This window comes from Phoca vitulina, unplaced genomic scaffold (genome assembly GCF_004348235.1).
Source record: "Phoca vitulina isolate PV1807 unplaced genomic scaffold, GSC_HSeal_1.0 scaffold5, whole genome shotgun sequence".
NCBI classification, from domain to species: domain Eukaryota; kingdom Metazoa; phylum Chordata; class Mammalia; order Carnivora; family Phocidae; genus Phoca; species Phoca vitulina.
The window spans coordinates 79,963,294-79,977,033 of record NW_022589708.1 but is presented as its reverse complement, the minus strand read 5'-3'; the positions used below and the strand labels follow the sequence as shown (position 1 = coordinate 79,977,033).

The 13,740-nt window shown below is 35.6% G+C and overlaps 1 protein-coding gene across 2 annotated transcripts in view; it reads left to right on the top strand.

Annotated features, from left to right (window-relative positions):
- Window positions 1-720: 720 nt before the first annotated feature.
- Window positions 721-13,740, top strand: part of RNF17 (ring finger protein 17) — a 148,092-nt gene continuing 135,072 nt past the window's right edge. For both annotated transcript variants that reach the window (XM_032403412.1, XM_032403410.1), the window contains exons 1-5: window positions 721-850; window positions 3,002-3,096; window positions 8,325-8,416; window positions 11,793-11,904; window positions 13,084-13,164. In XM_032403412.1, the coding sequence (XP_032259303.1) occupies window positions 721-850; window positions 3,002-3,096; window positions 8,325-8,416; window positions 11,793-11,904; window positions 13,084-13,164 (510 nt within the window). The remainder of the gene's footprint in view (window positions 851-3,001; window positions 3,097-8,324; window positions 8,417-11,792; window positions 11,905-13,083; window positions 13,165-13,740) is intronic.

Genomic DNA, 13,740 nt, shown 5'->3' with positions numbered 1-13,740 from the left:
GTGGATCATACTGACATCATCTCTTAGAATTCAGTAATTCTTATTGTCTCTAACCCTCCTCTGGTACTGAACACAAGCTACCCTACCAAAAGTTACCGTTTTAGGTAGAGGGCTACATACCTCTCACGCAGGAACCTGTTAGTTTATCAATTCTTACCATCCCCAACTGCTCCCAGCAGTGCCTTGTTTACCATTATGCTCAACAACTGTTAAAGATGACCAGGCCTTAGTTTGAAATTACTAACGGACTCTCCCCACTGGCAGCTTTTGATAGGTTCTCCACTAAGCTCACTATTAGCCAAACCTTCACATGCCTAGCACACGGGTTTAGGCTTCTGGCCCTGACACACTTAGGGAAGATGGATAACTTCAATATAAAAGACTGTTTGCTACCTGTAAAGTTAACAACAACGTCAGTAATAATATGCGAGATCTGAATTTGAATGCAGTAAGAGCGCTAAGGTGGTGGGCTTTGGGTAAAGATTTGAAAATAAAAACGTTCCCCACCCCGTCCTTTTTCAGAATGGAGCCGCCCGGAGCAAAACCACAAACAGCCACGCAGCACGTGGAAAGACACCGCAGCAAAGCAAGCTGAGGAGGCGGGCTTTAATCTCTTTGATTGGCTGTCTGGAGACGCCTGCCTCTGATGATTGGTAGCTGCCGCGAAGGACGCCGGGAATGGCACGTGGTACCGGTCTTCGGGGCCAAAAGGGGGCAGAGATGGCGGCGGAAGCTTCCGCAGCTCGGTTCACCCTGTCTTCCTATCAACGGATGGGGAGGAAGAGTCGGCCCTGGGGTACTGCCGAGATTCAGTGTACTCAGTGTGGAAGAAGGGTGTCCAGAGTTTCCGGTGAGGAGATTGAGGGTGAGCCTCCGAGGGCCCTGCTCTGCCTTGGCCACCTGCCCTTCAAGGGCTCCATCCTAATCAGGCTGCTGGGTGTGGAGACCTGAGAGCGAGGCCCACCCGGAGGTCTGAGAGCCAAGGGAGCTGGCAGTGTCGGGGGATGTTCGGTTGCAGCAAGATGGACGGGGAAAACTGCCCTCACGGGCCTCCCCGATTGCCACGAGCCCACGCTCAGGGCAGCAGAGACACCCACTGTGGTCGGTTGAGGGTCGTTTCGTGCCTCTCCAGAGCTTTCTCCGCTTTGCACCTGCTTCTCACCTTTTTTTCACTGATTCTCTTAGGGGATGACGTGTGAGCTCTCTTGAGCACTATTTCGAAAACTTCCCCAGGTTCACAGGTTCATGAAAGAGTAGATGTAAAAATTTAGCCCATGGTCTTGTGATTCAGAAGTAATGAAATTTGATTTTCTTACGTAGTTTTTGTTGTAGGAGTAACAAGTAGACCACTTAAAAATGTTCCTGGATCTAAAAACAGTTGTTTGGGATCCGGAGGGAGGTATTATTGCTCAGTTTGGCTTAAGCATTGTTTGGGAAACAATTTGTTCCTGTTGGGCATCTTGTGTTTTTCTTTGTACGTCAAGGGGGAAAATCCACTGCACTCCTATTGATCTAAGTTAGACTCTACTCAAGTGAAAACACATTCAAGTTACTTTAATTTAAAATGCCTTAGAGTGCTGTGTCTCTGACCGAGAGGAGTTGTTGAATTTCAAACTGCAGCTGCTGAATGAAGTCTTAACCACCCCCATAACTGTTTAATGTTTATACTTTCAAAGTGAAAGTCGTTAATTTTCTCAGTCCTCCAAGATGGACTCCGTTTAATAGACATGGACCTTTGTAGAGAAAGTTGGTTGTGTTTTAGGGTGGAGAGCCAAGTTTCTCCTCTTTTTTTTAATCACTGCTGTTACATAGAAAATCTCTATTTGAAAGAAATAAGTTGTTTAGAACACGACCTTCTAAAATCACTCGTTTTTCCATATGTTTGTATTACAGTGCTCAGAAATACTCTAGATGGTGTTTATGCATATAAAATTGTGAAAGTGCTTTGTAAGCTATGATGCATCACAAATTAGACTTGAACAATATCAGAAATTTTATAAAGATAGAACAGTTAAACATTTTATTTCTTTGGTAGGATCTCTGGAATTTAAATAGAACTTTAAATTTTAGCTTGGTCCTAAGCAAGTTTCAGATATTTCACTTGGCTTGAAAACTAAAGCTTTTTTTTTTTAATCAAAAGAATGTAATTCTTATAAATCAGAACACTAATTTTTTTTGCCAATAAAAGATGACTGATTTAATCTAATAATTTTCCTTTTTTCTTGAAAAGTTTTAAAATTACAACTTTTTCAAGTTACATAACTAAAACATGTTTATTATGATAAATGTCAAATTCTAATTAGAGCATTAAAATCTTGATATTAGGTTTTCACTCAAGATTATGGTATTTCCCTTCATAAATGCTAGGTTTGTGAAAATTATCTTTATGTGGGTATGTATGTGTGACAGTAATAGCATCTGGCTTCTGTCCTTGCCAGTATCTTAGGTCATTGTAAGAGAGGGGTCTTCCCAATGTCTCATTTCTGCCCTCCCTGCTCCCTTCACAGGATTAGAAATATAAATTAGTAGAGGCAATAGGATCAAGTAGAAAGAATATTGGACTTGGAAACAGAACTGAGCTGGAGTCTGGATTATACCATTTACTTAGCCAGATCACCAAAATGTTTACCATTTCTAAGTTGAATATAACCTTCCCAAGCCTACTTAGCTGTGATGTTTACAAAGATCAAATAAAGTATGTCAGAGCATTTTGTATGATTAAAAGATATGGCAAGTTCAAAGTATTATAGGTACCAAAAACTATCTAAATTAGTGCAAAATGTATTGCATAGTACTGCCTGGTTTTTGACCTGTTTTTTTTTTTCTTCCCACTTACATAGTTTCTCCTGAATTTTGTTCAGTAATTCCTACATTGCTAATGACACTTGATATCTTTTCCTATACATGAGCATCCCCTTTAACTTTCCCCTCTGATTAATGCATCATATTCAATGCTAACAAATTGTTAAAAGTTTAATTCACAACAGAATTTCATTAATAGGTCACCACCATGAACTTCAGTGTGGACATGCTTTTTGTGAACTGTGCTTGTTAATAACTGAAGAATACAGCACAATTATATGCCCTGATTGTGAGGTAAGTTTTATCATCTTTCATCTTTAATACATTACAACCTAATGTTAAAGATAAAAATGTTAGAGACAACATACTTCTAGTTAGAACCTAAAAACTTGCATTTTTGCTGCTGACTCTTAAACTTAACAAAAGATAAAGCTTTTCTGATTCATTTTATAGTTGTTCAGAGTGATCAAAAAGAATACAGAGTTAAAGTTCTATATTAATCAGCCTACCTATTTTTTTTGACTCTTTGGAGACTTCTGTGGGAAATTGCCTCTTTATTTATTTTTAATGAAGTATATTCCTTTCAAATCCCTACCCTTCTTTACCACACCAATGCCACGCAAGCAAATTTTGAACTCTCCCTGGCCCTCAATCTTTGTGTCATCAAATCTACATTTGTAGAGATGCCATAGTTTAAAAAGAGAAGCTAAACTAAACAGTGGCCTCAAGTTAACTTCAGAGACACTGAAAAAGTACAGTTGCACTATAGACCCATAATAGAACATATCAAGGATTTCAAGTAAAATTTAATGAATATCTTTGCATTTGCTACAAATACAAATGTAGTTCAATTTATATAGTATGTCCCTAGAAAATTGTCTTAATCTCTAAATTCTTAATGTTCCACTTGAGATACCAGATATTGAGGATTTGTATATATCTATTGTTTTTTGTGTCAGTGAGACAAACAATACGGAGGCGGGAGACCTGGAATGCAGTCCTAGTTCTGTCACACTAAGCCTGAATTTCCTCATTTGTGAGATGGAAATAATACCTGATTTTCTTAAAATTGTAAAAGGCAATTTTGAATTATACAGAAGTTCTCTACAAGCTTCAAGACTATCAAAATAAGTGTTATAATTGGCCCATGATTACTTAGGTGTGGATTAATTGGTTTGTAGGTTAAACATGGTAAAAATACACATACATACATTTATATAAATTTGTGAAGGTTTTAATTATAGCGGAAACATTTACATATTAAAAGATGTCTGTTTTGGAATTACATACTTTACAAATAATGGCCTTTATAGTGGAAGAGTCCCTTCTCCTGTTTTTTGTTTTTTTGTGGGGTTTTTTTTTTTGTCATCAGTGGGCTCCTCAGATGAGGCTTTACCACATAGTTAAAGCAAAGGGGAGCCTAGTTCCTGCGGTTGTAATGGAAGATCCCTGACTGATTCAGTCTTGTGGTGGGTAAAGAATAAGGAAAGGGGAATAAGCTGGCAGGTGGAACTGTCTCTGTTTATACCCATTCTAATATTAAAAAAAAAACAGACAAATTTATTAGCACGGTAGCTTTTCCCTTTTTTGACAAATGATTTCATGTTCAATGGTCTTAAATCATTATACTGCTATTATTTTGGAAAACATCTATACAGATGTTTATGGTATGTTGACAAATATTGGTTTTGATTTTAGGGTTGTGATAAATCTATTTTGTATCATTTTGACTAGGTCTGACTCTTACTTTGGAAGATCTGTGATTTGTCTTATTCTTCCTTTCTCCCATTTCCCTTGTGCTGTTAGCCCAGGGAATTGACAAGGGACAACGGATTCTTCAGATGCACTAAAGCTGATCACTATTTTTTTTAAAGATTTTATTTATTTGAGAGAGAGAGAAATAGAGAAAGCCCAAGTGGGGGTGGCTGGGGGCGAGGCACAGGAGAAGCAAGCTCCCCGCTGAGCAGGGAGCCCTACCTGATGGTTAACCAACTGAGCCACCCAGGCACCCCAGCTTATCACTTAAGGGAGTCCCTTCAAGAAGCCTTCCTGAAATTGTTACCACTCTTTTATTAGTTTTCAAAATTTAGGATTTTTGCTAATATCTAATATTTATTTGGAACAAGAGCGAGTGGAAGGATCTAGTCTAAATTAGTAAGAATGAATTTATAGAATATTTCAGTAATGTAGTTTATTATTTTTATATTATGTGCTCTTTTCTAAAAAGTGAGATTTAGGGGCACCTGGGTGGCTCAGTCAGTTAAGCCTCTGCCTTCTGCCCAGGTCATGATCCCAGGGTCTTGCGATTGAGCCCGGCATCGCATCGGGCTGCCTACTCAGCGGGGAGACTGCTTCTCCCTCTCCCTCTGCTGCTCCCCCTGCTTGTGCTCCCTCGCTCTGTCGAATAAATAAAATCTTAAAAAAAAAAAAAAGTAAGATTTAAATACCTATATTCACATTAGGCTTGTATTTATAATTTATCTTTAATTTTGAAGACCTACATAATGCTGTTTATTTCAAATTTAAACCTAAAATGATTCCGTTCAGGATTAATGGGTATACTTTTGTTCTTATTTCTGAGTTTGGGTGAATATGGATTTATCTGTCAGTCTTTATCTTTCATAGTTCTATGGTTTTTGATAACATCTGTTCTGTGCTTTTGATTGATATTGTTAATAATAACCATTCTGCATTTTGCACAGCAAGATGGCAGATTTTGTTCAGAGGATCATACTTAGGTATCCTTCCAGAAATACTGATATTGTATTGATCTTTTGGACCTGAGTCCAAAAATATACTGTGTGAGGAGGTAAGGATAAGTTATCTGATCAATAGGTAATATATATTAAAATCCCATGTGGATTGGAAATGTTAATAATATGCAAATTAAAAATGTAAACTAGAAGAAAATATAGATAATTGTATAATTTTGGGTGGGGAAGTCTTGTTAAACATATCACTGAAATCAGGAACCATAAAAGAAATACTGGCTAAATCTGACCACATTTTTTCATTTACAGTTAACGAAAACAAGCCAAAAAACCACCAGAAATAAAACTTAGATGACAAGCTGTGGGGGTTGGGAAGAGAACTTTTATTTTGTAAATTACATGTTAAGAATCTTTATACAATTTTAACTGAAATCTTTTAAGTCAGTTGTATTTAATATTTTCTTAAATTTTCTGGAAGAGATGTTCTGTATCAAATCTGTTGATAGTAACATTAATCTCTTACTACGAAATGCAAAACCAAAGGGGGATAAATGAGTAGGCATATAGAAATTAAGGTTTTAGCCCCCAGTTTTTGGGGGGAGGGAATTCTTAAAAATAGCATTTGATCCAATGTGATTGGTTAAAAGTAACACTTTTCCCTTAAATTAATAATACATGGCTAGGGGCGCCTGGGTGGCTCAGTCGTTAAGCGTCTGCCTTCGGCTCAGGTCGGGATCCCAGGGTCCTGGGATCGAGCCCCACATTGGGCTCCCCGCTCAGCAGGAAGCCTGCTTCTCCCTCTCCCACTCCCCCTCCTTGTGTTCCCTCTTTCACTGTGTCTCTCTATCAAATAAATAAATAAAATCTTAAAAAAAAATAATAATAATACATGGCTATCTTTGGTATGTTACACCTAAAACCTTGACAGAATATCCTCTCCGCTATCAAAAAAGTATATTTAACTGGGAGGCTGTAACATTTAGTAGTCTTTATTTTTTTTAGCAACATCAATGTTAACTTATTTTCATGAGAGTCTCCTACAATTACTTTTTTAAAAGTTTCATGTGTGCAAATTTAAATTAAATCAATCGGTAATACTATGTAGGAGGAAAGATGCACTTTCAACTCAAAATTGAGTTCACATTTAATAACAAATAATATGCTTAATGTATAGACCTCAGCTGACTTTTAAAACATTGGCTAATAACCTACAATTACTTTTAATGGCTTCATAATAAACCATGTACATAAGTGCTATAATTCTTTTTTTTTAAGATTTTATTTATTTGAGAGAGACAGAGTGAGCGAGAGAGCACACAAGCTAGGGGGAGAGGGAGAAGCAGACTCCCCACTGAGCAGGGAGCCTGATGCAGGGCTCAATCCCAAGACCCCAGGATCATGACCTGAGCCAAAGGCAGATGCTTAACGACTGAGCCACCCAGGTGCCCCAAAGTGCTATAATTCTTAACTAATCCCTTTATTATAAACATTTAGGTGGTTTTCAAAATTTTTTACTATATATAATCTCAAAACCACTCCTACCAAAAAAAATTCTGTGAGCGAGTTCTGTTAATTTCTAACTCCAAAACAAATCCATGTTCGAATTTGTCATATTTATTTTAATGTTTGGCAATTTGATGAGCAAGAAGCCGGTATATCCTTGCTTTAAACTGTAACTCCCTGATTACTAGTGAAATTGAGCACTTTCATATGTTGACTTATCAGCTTCTCTATCTTTAATAGATCCCTTCAGATCCTTTGCACATTTTCCTTTTGAATTGTCTTTTTCCTAACTTGTAAGAATACTTCATGTGATAAGGATATTCATACTTTGTCCTGTATATCTTAACTATTTTCTCCCAGTCTTTCACTTTGAATTTTGTTTATTTAGCCATTCAGAAATGTTTCTTTTAGTCATTTTTCTCCCTCCTTCATGGTTTCTAGGTTTTCTTTGATTAGGCAGACCTTCCCATCTCAGAGTTATACATGTATTTTCCATACTTCTATCGTGTTTAAGATATATATATACTTTATAATCTATTTTATATGATGTAGGGAGGGTGTATAACTTTTTTCTTCAGAATGATTAGCTGCCTTTCTCACACTATTTGCTGAATAATCCTTCTATTTCATTGTGAAATGCCCCTTGTATTCTGTATTAAGTTCCCATACAAATGTGGCTGTATTCTACTCATTCATTGTCCCAGTACCCTAGGATTTTAATTACATTAGCTTTATGATCTGGTGGGATAAATCTCTACTGAATGGTATGTTAAAATTTTATAATTCTTGCATAGTACATTTTGCATATGAACTAAAGAATTGTACTAATTTTTTGTATTTTATATTAGATATATTTTAGGATATTAAATCTTTGTCTTTAGGAACTTGACATGATTTTCCATTTACTCTGTTTTTGTTATATGATTCCAATAAATTATTTGGTTTTCTTTTCTTAGAACTTATATTTTTCTTATTAAATTTATTCCTAAGTATTTTAAAGTTTTGAACATAACTGGAGATGTCATTGTGAAAATTTTACAGTAGATTTTTAAAGTATTATTACAAGTATTTCCTTTAGAATGGTGGTAGAATGAAGTGTTTTAATTAATGTTCTGTTTAATTAATAGCTGCCAAATTAGGTATCTTCAAAAATTAAAATAAGGTAAAAGCATCATACACGTACAATTTTTTCTTTGATTTAAAGAGAATTAAGTTTATCTATGAATGGCACACTAGTTATTTGAATTCTGGATAAATGGAATTTATTGAATGACTTTGTTTTTGTTTTTATTCTTGTTTTGTCCTAAGATTGCTACAACTATAAATAGGAGACAAGGATACTGCCCAACAGATGGATATATTAAAGAAGATTCTTTTATGGAAAAACTGCAGCCTAAAAAGTATGTTTTATGTGTATGTATTTTAGTATTTGAAGTTCAGTGTATTTCTGAAAGGATAATTTTAGCATCATTGATAAAATGTCATTCTTAGATCAGTGTTTCTAAGAAAGCCCATTGTTTATAGAGTGCTCTTTATAAATTCTTTTAAGTATAGTTGACACACTATTACATAATTTTCAGGTGTACAACATAGTGATTCAACTTCTCTATATGTTATGCTATGCTCACCACAAGTGTAGCTACCATCTGTCACCTACACTATTACAATATCATTGATTACATTCCCTATGTTGTATTTTTTATTCCAGTGACTTATTCATTCCATCTGGAAGCCTATTATCTCCCATTGTAGAGTGCTCTTTTATAATTTGTCTTAACTGTTAGTGAAATGGAGAATCCAGCTCCTAAAGAAGCATCAGTTTGTCCTTACTTAAAGTAGGGGGAAAAAGAGAATGCAAGTTAAAGCTGAGAATGTCATTCTAGCAAAAGTTACTGGTGCTGGCTGAGAGTAAGGTGTGGCTTTAAAAAGGTGTTAATTCTTACGAGTATCATGAGCATGATATAGTAGAGGACTTTGGAAAGAGGTGGTGTGAGAGGTGATCGATTAAAGGAAAAGTAATAATTTTGGGATTCTTTTACTCATTTTTTTCCTTTCTTCCATAGGACTTTGTACATGTATATATTAAGCTCTTTTTGAATTAGTAATGCAGAGATTTTTTTTTTTTAAACATATCCCAGCTGGAGACCAGCACCTGTGTTACTTTTTTTGCACTTATTTATTTATATGTCTTCTTCTGCTGGTCTATAAGCCACTGTAAGGGCATGGACCACATTTTACTGCTTTCTACGTTCCTGGTGCTGGACACAGTAAGCATGTAATAAATGTTTGTTAGATGAAATACCATGATGTTTTGACATTTGCTATGGTTTTTCTGAAATCGTGTTTCAGTCCTAGATAAATTTACAATTAGGGTTGACTATGGGATGGGATGGGATGGGATGGATCACAGTGAAAAAATCATAAATTTTTACTTTGTAACTTTTTAAGTCCCAATTAATTCACTGAGACCCTACTCAGAAGGCAATTATATTTTTGTATAACTTTAACTTTTTAAAGCATATTTAATATGGTAAAAAATTACGTGGGAAATAAAGAAACACAGGAAACCTTCAAGGAACAATCTCATTTGAAAACTTTCAATTTTGTTAATGGCACCAAGCATCAGTAAATCACCCCATTTCCTCATATCTCCTTCATTTTGCCTCCTGCAGACTATAATTTCCACAGTATCTTTCATATCCATAATTTATCGTCCATTTCTACTATCCTATTTAATTCTTATTCTTTTTTGACTACCTCCTTAGCACCTCTCTACTCTTCCCTGCTCCATGCTTCTTCACTGCCTACCTAAATAAAATCCAAATATTTTATACTAGCATTCAATGGCTTTTCACATTACTGATGCAGCTTCTCTGTCCAGACATAAATGGGTGCTTAGACAGACACCAAAAGAATATAGTTATCTCTTTAGGTAGTAAGCCACTTAGCTAAAATCTGGCAACTGGTTATTGACAGGACCAGTGGAACTCAGGCTTACTGAATGCCAACCCCTATATTTGTATTCCACCAGTCATTTCCTCCATAAGTTCTGAATGAAATGATTAGAATAAATCATTAGGAATCTTTTCAGCTCCATGTGAGTCAGCAGCCACAACAGATTTGAGTACCTACAGGAGTCTAGAAGATGACTTACTGGGTGATGTAGAGTTTAAACAATGAGTGGTATGAATTGTGGCAGACAAAAGAAGGTTCACCCCCTCCAAAGGAGGTGGCCCCTTTTCAGCTCCAGCCAATTACTGCTGTGTGTTAAGACCAACCCAGTGTTGCCAATCTTCCTTCCTAGAGATCTGGACTTCTAAGTGAAAATTTCTGACTTTTTAAACCTTACACAAGTTAAATCTGTTTATATTCTTGTCTAGATATATATAACTATATCAAGTGTGGTTATAAAGTGAAATTTAACTTTCAGAAGTAGATGAATCCATTTTAAATGCCCAAATTTTTTCCAAATTACTGTTTTGTTTTTTTAAATTCTCCATGTCAAGTATACTTATGTTAGAAACTCCTATTCCTTAATTTCAGTAGTTTGGTTTAAAATAGTTGTTTATGTGTCAAGGGATAAGTCTGTTTAAAAATAATGTATTGCTTCCTGATTTATCTTTAATATTTTGAAACAGGAATTGAATAATGAACTCCTAAGGGCTTATGCATTCATATGTTTTCAAGAACATGAATATTCACTTTTCAAAGTAACTGAATGTTTAAAAATTAAAGTCTATTTTTTCTCTATAAGGGTAACATTTAAACATCATAGTTACTTCTATAAACTATTACAGGCTTATGATTAAGTTATTCAGCACACATTTATCAAGAGCTTACTGTCTGTTAGCCAGTATGGGGCTATAAAGATAAAAATGGCAAAAACTCAGGACGCCTTGGTGGCTCAGTCAGTTAAGCCTCTGCCTTCAGCTCATGTCATGATCCCAGGGTCCTGGGATGGAGCCCCATATCGGGCTCCTTGCTCAGCCAAGAGTCTGCTTCTCCCTCTGCCTGCTGCTCCCCCTGCTTCTGTACTCTCTTTCTCTCTCTCTTTCTGACAAATAAATAAATAAAATCTTAAAAAAAAAAAAAATAGGGGCGCCTGAGTGGCTCAGTTGTTAAGCGTCTGCCTACGGCTCAGATAGTGATCCCAGAGTCCTGGGATCGAGCCCCATATCGGGCTTCCTGCTCAGTGGGAAGCCTGCTTCTCCCTCTCCCACTCCCCCTGCTTGTGTTCCCTCTCTTGCTCTCTCTCTGTCAAATAAATAAATAAAATCTTTAAAAAAAAAAAAATGGGCAAAAACTCTAGCATGTGTAGATAAGAAATGAAACTAATTTTTTCTTTGCAAATTAACTTACCTAGTAAATTCATTACCTTTTCATAAATTATCTAAGCCTATAAGCACATTTTTTTAATAGCAGGCATTTGTGTATAAGTAATTGAGCTTAAAGACAGTTCAGTGACTGTCAACATCTCTATCAAAAAATATCAGGTAAGGAGAGGTAATTAGGAGATTAAAGCACAATTTATACTGTGAGATAAATTTTTTTATTTTTAGGGATTTGCTAAGAAGTTGAATTCTTGGTAAAATTTTTATATGGAAGCATATTTAGCCATGCTTTCCCTCTTTTTGCTTATCATAGATGACTAAGAACCCACTATAATTGTTATTATAAGTTGTCATATGAATTATTTTTGATAGTAAAAATCAGAATAGAAGGTTAAAATTGTTATATTAATATGGTATTTAAAATAATGTACTTGACATTTTTCAGGATAAAGAATTGTTCGCAGGACTTTAAAAAGACTTCTGACCAGCTAACTATTGGTTTAGAACATTCAACATCCACACACAGGACTATTTTGAACTCCTCATCTCTAATGGCGGTATGAAAAAATGTTACTCGTGAAGTAAGATGAAGCCAAACATTTTTACTTGGTGTCTGGTAGCTTAACTCTCCTCTCAAGGTTGCTATAATTACAGGGTTTGTTTTTTTTTTGTTTTTTTTTTTTTGAAGCATAAAGGTAAGAGGTAAACCTACATTCTTTACCTGAATCTCTTATTTTATTCTAAATATGCTTGAACCCCAATTCTCATTTTTCCTAAGGCAACCCAGTCTCCCTTTGACCAACTCTATTAGTGTTCTTAATGTTTAACCATATGTAGCTTCTTCCCTTTGAACCTAGTTATTGAATCTAGATTATGTGAAACTTGTATAAAGTACAAGTTTCTAGATTCTGAATGTGATTTTTCCAGTCATTTTAATGGCAGCCAAAAGGCCTAATTAATTCACTGTGATGATGATGAGGTTATTGTTGGAAGATTGAATTTAACCTGTTTCTATAACTTTAAATAATGTATTATTTTAGTTTAAGATCAGAAATAGAACAAATTCCAAAATGCTGTTATTAAAAAGATCTTTAGTGAGCTAGAGGAAGGGAGAAAGCACTTAATCTTGCTATCTTTTACTTCAAGTTTAAATTTTAACATAGCCAAATTATAATCTTCTTTAAAAACTTAATTTTTACATGTGTGTGCATTAATTGCCATGGTACATTTTTCAAGATAGTTGGTTTTTTTTTTTTTTAAGATTTATTTATTTGACAGACACACAGAGAGAGAGGGGAACACAAGCAGGGGGAATGGGAGAGGGAGAAGCAGGCTTCCCGCTGAGCAGGGAACCCGATGTGGGGCTCGATCCCAGGACCCTGGGATCATGACTTGAGCTGAAGGCAGACACTTAACAACTGAGCCACCCAGACGCCCCTCAAGACAGAATATTTTGTGTAACCATTTTCCAACTTAAAACTATTTTTTCAAAAAGATTTCTAAAAACAATCTTGAATACTATAATCTATAATCAAAACTCTAAAATGTTAGTTTTAAATTTCTGGATAAGTAGGATTGAAAGTGTCATTTTTGTTACTTATTTTCAGACTTCTGTGGTGGTCTGTGTTACTTTTGTAATCAAAATTGTAGCCTGATTCGTTTGCAACTAATATAATGTATATAAGCATCTATTTTTAAATTTTATATTTGTATGTGGACCCTTTTCACCTTCTTAGGAAACTAAAACTGCAGAAGAAATTGATGAAGCATTGAAGATAGCAGGCTATAGTTTTGAACAATTAAGTGTTGCTGTAAAAGTAAGCATTTTAAATGATTAAATTCTATAGTGAATTAAGGCATGTTCTCTTTAAATGTGTATATTTAGGGGTATATCACTGAAGTTAGAGCCTAGCACTAAGTTATTGAGCGTGATAATCCAATGACAGAGAAACATACAAAAGAATAGAAGACTTCCATGGCCTGCTAGGATTGGTCTTGCGGCATTGTTATGCTAGCGGTCTACTGAAATTGGAGCACTATTAAGGAACCATGATTTTTTTCTTGCTGTGAGCTGAATTTTGTCTCGAAAGTATTGCAGACCATCTTTCTAACATTGCTCATTATTCGGCTGTTTACCCTTACCCAAAGAATCTTATTTTCTTTCCTCCTTTACTCCATCCTCCCCCAGAAGAGACTCACTTGGTGACAAAAAACAAGCTCCTAAGCACCCAGCAACAACAAATTTACAACCAAGGCAGTCAAAAGATTATAGCTGATACAGGAATTAAGACTTCAACATACAAATTTGGGAGAGGGGTGGACAAAATTCAACCCATAACAATCTGCTCTCTGACCCCCTCCAGATTCATGTCCTTCTTATATGCAAAATACAT